Here is a 7,936-nt window from a genome sequence, read left to right as displayed (position 1 = left end):
AGTCTGGAATCCCAGACCAAGGTGTACAGACAGCTTTGGCTCCAGCACAGGAGCTCAGCACTCTTGGGTGGGTCTTAACAGCAGTTTCCTCATCAGTACAATGGGCCTAATCATCCATCCCTGAGAGCTTATGAAGATCAAATGGGATCAAGTATTTTCAAGGGCTCTTCAACCTCAGAATGCTACTCATGAGACAGGTACTGTTGTCCTAAGAGGGTGGAGCAAGGGTGCCCTCACCTATTCCTCCTGGGAACAGCTTTTTCTACTGTGGTGAATGAGAGCCAGGGACCCTGGGCAGAGGGCATTTGGAAGAAGCAGGGGTCATGGGAGAAACTTTTATGAGCCCTTCCAGTAGGAAACTTACAGCTGCTTTATAGACCAGCCCCAAACAGAACCTGACCTCGAACCCGATCCCAGCCCGGAACCCAGCCCCAGCCCCAACCGAAAGGTAAACTCAGATCCAGCCCGCTGTCTGATTCTGCCCCCAAACACTAAGTTTTTGGTTTCCCATGACAGGAAACGGCAGGACTGAGCATAAGATGAAAGATGGGGTAAGCCAACACGCCCTCTCTCCCTTTCTTTTCCACAATAGGTGGCAGAAGTGATGGTGGTGGTGGTGGTGGTGGCGGTGGCGATGGCGGCAGCAGCTTCGCAGTCTGAGGGAGTCTCCCCATTGTTTATTCAGTCCCAATAAGTTAGAGGGCAAAGGTGGGGGCAGGGTCTCTTAGGTGAGGATGCTGCTAACTGATGGCAGCAGCTCGGCCAGGTGCTCCAAGCTGCCCACTATTTGGCACAGGGGGTTGCCCTGCAGGTTGAGGAGGACCAGCTTGGGGCAGGAGGCCAGAGGCTGGAGTGCTCCAGGCTGCTGGAGACCTTGAGCAGGAGAGTCAAGGAAAGCTTGGCAGGTTCCTCAGATCCATCTACTCCTATGCACCCATCACTGTTTTCCCTCAAGAGCAAGGACTGCTGCCTGGCAGCCTGACTGATGGACATCTCACATGCTTTCCTGGAGGGAGTAAGGCTCTGGGAAGGGACTGCCACCCCTGCCCACATGGGGAAGGACGAGGGGCAGGCTGGGTGTGGCACTAGGAGTGGTACAGACAACCGCCAAGGGGAAGGTAGTCTTGGTGACAGAGGCATCCACGACTCAGCAATGAGAGGGTCACTCAGCAATGACAGAGTGCAAATGCGGGCCAAAGGTTGCTTTAACTTCCAATTTTTAAAGGAATCAGAATTCCTGGTTTTTTAAATATGAAACGTCCTGATTTTTAAATAGTACCCAAGAACATCTGCAGCCTGTCCGTTTGTGAACTGGCTTGAGGAAATCACTTCCCCTCCACAGAAGTCTCCTACTGCAAGGCAGGCTATCCCCCCTCCTGAGCTTAGACTGCCAGAGCCCTTTCCCCAAGCCCCTCATCGGGGCACTCACCCTGCTCACTGTCTGTCCCTTCCCAGTGTGGCACCTCACCCTGCCCGCTGTCTGCAAGGCACCCAGAACAAAGGATACGGTTGTTACATAGTAAGAGCTCCTGCAGCCGGGGAAGGTTAGTGACACCGTCCAAGGACTCTATGGCATTGTCGTTGACCTGCAGCACCTGGGAAGCAGGGAGGACAAGGCAGGGCAGGCAGCTGTCAGCCTGAGACTGGTACAAGCAACCGGGGCACCCAGGGTGATGCGCTTATAGTGCATGGAAGGGCTCCTGGAGTCAGGCTAGGTGACAGAGGAGGGCAGGCAGGGGTCATCTGCAAACTCTCTTTGCAGGGTGGGCAGACTTCTGAGGTGGACGAAGAGGAAAAGGACCACTCAGGACAGTGACGGAGGAGTAAGTGCTTTACCTCAAGGCAGCGCAGGGCTGCCAGGGCAGGCGGCAGGGCTCGGAGACGATTGTTCGACAGGTCAAGATGAGTGACCAAGAGTAGCTGTTCTAGATGGCAGAGCACCGTCAGGTCCTGAGGAGGGGGTGACAAGACCACTCAGTGGGGAGGGGCCTCAGCTATCATTTATCAGACACTTGCCCTCTGTGCCCCACAGAGGCCCATGGGGACCTCAGCTGAGGAGAGGATGGGGCAGGTGGGAAGCTTACCTTACAACCCACCATAGTACACACTCCAAGGACAGATGTGAGTACTGGGGTTGGTGGTCAGAGGTGTGGATGGAGGGGGGACAGGTATAGGGGACAGAGGAGAGTGGTGGGGGAAACACAGATACTGGCAAGGAGCAGGCCTGGTGAGTTGAGGGCATCAGTTTGGTGGGAGCAGAGATGGGCTGCAGTGATGTGTTAGGAAGATTGACTGGGAAGAACTACAAACAGAGAAAAATAGTCTGTAAAGTTTGTTAGGAATCTCTGGGAATTATTCAGGCTTTAGATATTGCTCTGCTCCAATGGGCAGAGAAACAAATGGCCAGAAAGGCACCTGAGACTGAAGGCAAAGCCAAGAGTGTGGTGAGGCTGGACAGAGAGGACCTCAGCGGAAACCCAGGGACTGGAACAAAAAGCTGGCCAGAACATGAGGAAGAACATGGGCCCGGAGGGGAGGGCCCAGGGAAAGCACACGTAGCCCATACCTTGTGAGCCAGTTGCAGCACGCGCACATCCGCATACTCCATCTTGAGCACACTGTTCTCTACCAAGAACTTGCTGCGCAGGTCATCCAGGTATGCTGCCCGCATTGGGTCCACAGCCTGGCAGGGATGGGGCCAGCAAGGAATTCGTGGCAGCTGCCTTCCTCCTGCCCCCAGGGCCACCCCACTGCCTGTTCTCAAAGCCCAAGCTTGCCTTAAGGGTCTGGAAGTACTGCAGCGTCTCCTTCTCATACAGGAGGGGGTCCAGCGCCCGCATCAGCAGGATGATAGTGAGCAGACACCCTGAGAAGAGGGCGGGAAAGAGACTGGCTCTTTTGGACCACCCCTCTGCTCCCATCCTCTTGAGACCCTTCCGGCTCTTCCCAAACCTGCCCCACTCTCCCAGAAAGGGGCCTCCTGAGAGGGGCAGGATCTCAAGGAATGGGGCCTCACATTTGTTTTCAGGCTCCAGCTCCTGCAGTTCCTTACAGGATTCAAGTTCGGACTGTAGCACGGTGGATTTCTCCACTGACAGCTCACACCTGAGGGTGAGTGGGGTGGAGGTGGGGGTTATTATGCTCATAGCCCTGGGGTACTGCCACCCCCATATCCAGGCTGCGACCATCTAACCGAGTCCCCAGCCTCCCACCCCAATTGCCTGATGCCCAGAGCCCACAGCCCCCTCCTGTCAGTGTGCGTCCCTGTCATCACCTGAACAGCTGCTCATCCGTGGCCGAGTTCCGGCACCAGCCCTCTTGGTGGCCTGAAAGAAAGAATAGGGGCAGGGAGGGGACACCCATGAGAGGAAGAGGGGAAGAGGGATGCTGCTAGGGGTGGAAGCTGCAGGTTGCGTCACCTTTGTAGAGCACACACTCCTTCTGAGTATTGCCTGTTGTCCAAATGACACGAAATGTATGTTGGGGCAGCTGGTTATTGATGGAGGAGCTGGGCAGGTCACAGATGTGGGAGCACTGGGTCAAGGAAACACCTGGCCATACCTTTTTTCTGACTGCCCCACCATAGCCTTGCCCCAGCTCCCCACTGCGCCCCACCAATTCTGGGATATCCAGACGTGGCTGGGCCGGTTCCTGCCATCCGGGGTCCTCCACTCCACAGCCAGGGTTGACTCATCAACTATAAGCAGCAAGGTCTCTGTCCTAGAGTCCACCTGGCACAGGGGACAAAAACAGACCCGTCAGCCCCAAAAGCACGAGGCCCATGATCCATGATACTCTCTGGCAAAAGCTGCAGGACTCACCAGGAGGGGTCGAGAGAAGGACACAGTCAGACAGGCCTCATCCCGGCTCACGTGCAGGCAGTGCAGAGCACCCTGGGGATCCGCTGGCAGGAAGACACAGCCTTAGGCCTCCTTAAATCCTTTTCCTTTCCTTCCAAGCCCTCAAGACCCAGCCTCCCCTACGGCTCACCTCGTCCCAGGAGCCAGCGGTGATAGAACCAGGCACTCTGATCATTGGGGTCAGTGAAGAAGGCATTCTGCACGAGTTCCAGCTCTGGGGGGGGGGGTCAAGGAGCATGGGGCCGTGCACAGGACCCTGGTGGGCTCTTAGCTGCCCCAACATCCCACCCTCTCCTTCAAGTACCTTCCGTCCTCAGTTTCACTATATGTGGGCCTGGCACAGCAGCTGCATATACCAGTTTTGTTTTCCCGATTGGACGTTTGAGCTCCCTTCTGCCATGGACTGAATCTTATGTACCCCCCAGAGCCAGGCATGGAATAGCTGCTCAGTAAATCCAAGTGCAGGTTCAGGAACAGGACTAAGCTGGAATAGCAGTGCTGCAGAGGCCTCCCCAGCAACCCCAATCCTGCTTACCTTTGAGCAGCACATCCTCAGGGAGGCGCCCGTGTGGTCCAGAGTCTGGCTGGGGGTGCAGCTGGGGCAAGAGGCAGGAGCGGTAATGCCAGGAGGAGTAGTTGGAGAAGTTTCGGGTGATGAGGCTGTCGGTGAAGGCCAGCTCCTCTGCTGGGGGCACAGCTGCCTGTGCAGCCACAAACCGCCGGTAGTCCCAGCAGTGAACTGGGGGAGGGGTGACAACACATCTCAGAAGCAGGGCAAGAGAAGCTCACTGGCTGGTACCCCTGGAGTTCCCTCGAAGGCCCCTAGAAACACCTCTATGCACTCTATGGAGGATGCATTTCCCTCCATCATCCCTTTTGCCATCAGTTCAGTGGGCCTGTCCTGACCATCCCTCCCAACTCGGGGCTTTACTGAGACCCCAGTACTAGGATGTGGGGCAGATGAAGGCTGTGGGGATAGAATCTGCAGGCACATACAGTTCCGCTCATCAACCTCGAGGAAACGGGCACACAGCTCCAACTCCCGGGCCCAGTTGGGCTCTGGCAGGCGGCTCAGCAGCCAGCAGCGGTGGTGCCAGGTACCATAGGACTTGGGGTTCACCCTCAGGCAGCTCTCCAGGAAGCCCAGTTCTGCCTTCACCAGAACAGCCAATTCCTCAGGGGACCTGCACCCAGAGGGGAATGGGGGTCAGGGCCCTTCAACACCCAACCGCAGCTTACACCTGACTTTCTGCACCCAGCCCTCCACTGCCCTCTGCCTATGCCCCTGCTGCCCCATTTCTCCATCACTGGATCCAGGCAGGGCAGGGGCAGGGCTACAGCCATCTTCCTGGGGCCCTGAACCCCTACACACTTCTGAGCCTCCAGGCGCTGGATCACCTCTCGTCGACAATTCCAGAGAGTGGCAAAGTCAGGGTTGGCTCCCAGAATCTGGCTCGTCAGTTCCAGCACTGATTCATCCAGCTCGCCAGCCTGGCGCTGAGAAGATAGGTAGCAGGGTCAGAGATTGTATCATTCTCCCACTACAGGACTAAGTAACATAAACAGAAGTACAGAATTTTCTATAAATCTCATACAACAGGTACTATGTACAGATGTAAAGTGCTTCATGGGTTTACATATATTCTCTCATTTGATTTTCACAACAGCTTTATGCAGTAAGTGCAATTATTAGCCCCATTTTACAGATGAGCAAATTGAGGTCCAATAGAGCTTCAGTACCTTTTCAAGGTCACACAGCTAAGCTAGTAAGTGATAGAACCCAGATACGATCCAGGCAATCTGACTCTAACGCCCAGTTCTTGGCCTCTCTGCTATATTAAAGGGGCTACCTAGAGAGAGCGCTACATCTGAGGGCCCCACCTTCTGGAAGACAGTCTGGGTGGCTGACTGGTATAGCTTCAGCTTCTGTTCACGCTCTAGCCTTTTGGCCTCCGCCTGCTCTTCTGAAGTCTTCACCTTCAGGCGGCCGTGCTACAGGGAAAGGCAAAAGGCACGTAGGAAGGGTGCAGGCTGTCTTGCATGGGCAGGCCCACTGAATCCCCACTAAAGAGCCCCAGGTTTATAAAGGGAAATCGAGAGGCAAGACCACTGGGGCAAGGGCATGGGCATGCAGAAGTGAGAGGCTGAGCTCTGGGTTCTCACCATGGTGTCGGCTCAGGGTTCAGGATAGGGGAGGGATCCAGTGGTAACCCGTGAAGCCTAGGGGGGAAAGTGTCAATCGTGGGAGCCCCGCCCCTGCCAGGCCGGCCTCCGGTTATCCCGCGGAAGCCGCACGCGAGCCGAGACAGAGACCCTCGGGGTGTTAAGGGGTTCTGGACAGGCACTGCACGTCCAGAGGAAGCGCCCACCCGGACTGGGACTTTCACTCCTGCGGCCCTGCCCACAGCTGCCTCTGCCGGGGCCGCACCCGAGCCGGGGCACTTGGGCGGTGGGAACCACTCCGCGCCCGGAGCCTGCAGCCACCCGCCCGCCCCACAGTCCCAGACACTCCCGCCCCGCGCGGGCCGACCCACCTGCGCTGGGAGGCGGCGGCGGGGACGCGGAGTTGCGGCACCCGCCACCGAGCCCAGGCGCTGGCTAGAGCGGCGCCCAGCCGCGGCTCTCCGAGGTGCAGCGCCCTCTGCAGGCCTGCGGAGCGCCGCGGGCGGGGGAGGTGGGCTTCGCAGGCGCGTGCGCGGGGTCCGGAAACGCCAAGTCCCTGTTTGCCCTCTGGCAAGTAGGAGTGCGCACGCGCGGCTATGGCCGCCGTGCGAAAGCCGCGGGGGCTGCGGCGTGAGTCAGCTCCTCCAATTGCAATTCGGTTGAAAAGGTTTCTCCGACAGCCGAAAAACACGCCCTCACGACTCCGCTGACCTTATTCTGGCCTCCCTGGCTGCATCCTAGTTGCCAGATCTAATGGGTGGAGTTTCCTGTCCTTATCTTCCTTGACCTTTGCACCCGAGGCTACTGATTTCGATTTGACACCTTGTTCTGGCTACTGCACCTTTGCCCCCTAAACATTGGTGATCTCCAAGGCCCTTGCCTCACCGCTTTTCACTTCACACACTGTTGTCTGCAGAACGTTCATGAATGCTGGGCGCACGGATCTTCGGGCCCACACTTTCTCTGGGTGATGTCATCCATCCGCACGGATGGTTTTAATTACCACCTGTAGGCTGATGGCACTCCAACTTGTATCTCCAGCCCAGATGTCTTGCAAGCTTTAATAATGAAAAATGGGTATGTGTGGACACACACACACACGTGGGTGTCCCCGAGACTGCTCCAACTCCAAGAGTCAAAAGGTATTGTCTTCCCTCCATTCAGTCTAAACTTTAGCCTTTTATGTTTCCTGTCGTAGTGAATGGCACTATTCTCTTCCCATTTCCCCTTAATGTCTCTTAAATACCCTCCCTGTTCCCACTGCACTAAGAAATCAAGCTCATTTCTTCCCTGGGTTGTTGAAAGTCTTTTCATTGTTCCCCTGTCTCCACCCTGTCCCATCTATTAACAGTTCATCCTCTGTGCTGCTGGGTCAGTCTTTCCAAAATGCCGGTTTGATCATGTCACATCTCGGCTTAAAAGCCTTCCATGGCTCCTGACAAATTTTCAAGACAGACTTTGAATCTCTCAGATTAGCACAGCAGGCCCTTTGGCACTGGGCCCTGCCTCATGTCCTGCCTGTCCCGGTTACAAACTTTTCATCACAGCTGATAGGACCAGTACTTGCAGCTTCCCAAACGTGTTAATCTGTTCCCTCTTCTTGACTTTCCTTCCTTTTCCAGGCAACTCCTGTTCTTCTTTGAGATCTAAGTCAAGTGTCACCACCAGGAAGTTCTCCAAAACGCCGCAGTCTGATTTAGAAGACCTTCATATGTGCTGTCAAAGATAGTGCTTGTTTCTCTGTGCCCACTATAAATCTTGGTTTGTGCGCCAGCATCTCCCATCAGATTCAAAGTTCCTGGAGGACAAGAACAACACTTTTGGTCTTGCCTCTCTGATACCTAGCCTTGCTTCTTAGTAGTTATCGGGTATTTGTTTGAATGAACGAACAAACATCATGTAGTGAGGGCTGG

General features: G+C 55.7%; 1 protein-coding gene across 1 annotated transcript; it reads right to left on the bottom strand.

The window, feature by feature from the left end:
• Nucleotides 1-322: 322 nt before the first annotated feature.
• Nucleotides 323-6,599, bottom strand: RABGGTA (Rab geranylgeranyltransferase subunit alpha). The gene is made up of 17 exons (XM_081049182.1): nucleotides 6,395-6,599; nucleotides 6,024-6,080; nucleotides 5,742-5,852; nucleotides 5,233-5,357; nucleotides 4,857-5,044; nucleotides 4,396-4,599; nucleotides 3,991-4,074; nucleotides 3,822-3,904; nucleotides 3,630-3,731; nucleotides 3,420-3,525; nucleotides 3,275-3,326; nucleotides 3,017-3,105; nucleotides 2,778-2,866; nucleotides 2,567-2,683; nucleotides 1,837-1,950; nucleotides 1,508-1,595; nucleotides 323-873 (listed from the first exon to the last, which is right to left on the bottom strand). The coding sequence occupies exons 2-17, from the start codon at nucleotides 6,024-6,026 to the stop codon at nucleotides 725-727; spliced, it is 1,704 nt and encodes a 567-aa protein (XP_080905308.1). The 5' UTR covers nucleotides 6,027-6,080; nucleotides 6,395-6,599; the 3' UTR covers nucleotides 323-724.
• Between the last annotated feature and the right edge of the window lie 1,337 nt (nucleotides 6,600-7,936).

The sequence above is a fragment of the Rhinolophus hipposideros genome, assembly GCF_964194185.1.
Source record: "Rhinolophus hipposideros genome assembly, chromosome: 5".
Lineage (NCBI taxonomy): Eukaryota > Metazoa > Chordata > Mammalia > Chiroptera > Rhinolophidae > Rhinolophus > Rhinolophus hipposideros.
The sequence above is the reverse complement of the archived record's forward strand: the minus strand, read 5'-3'. Positions and strand labels throughout refer to the sequence as shown.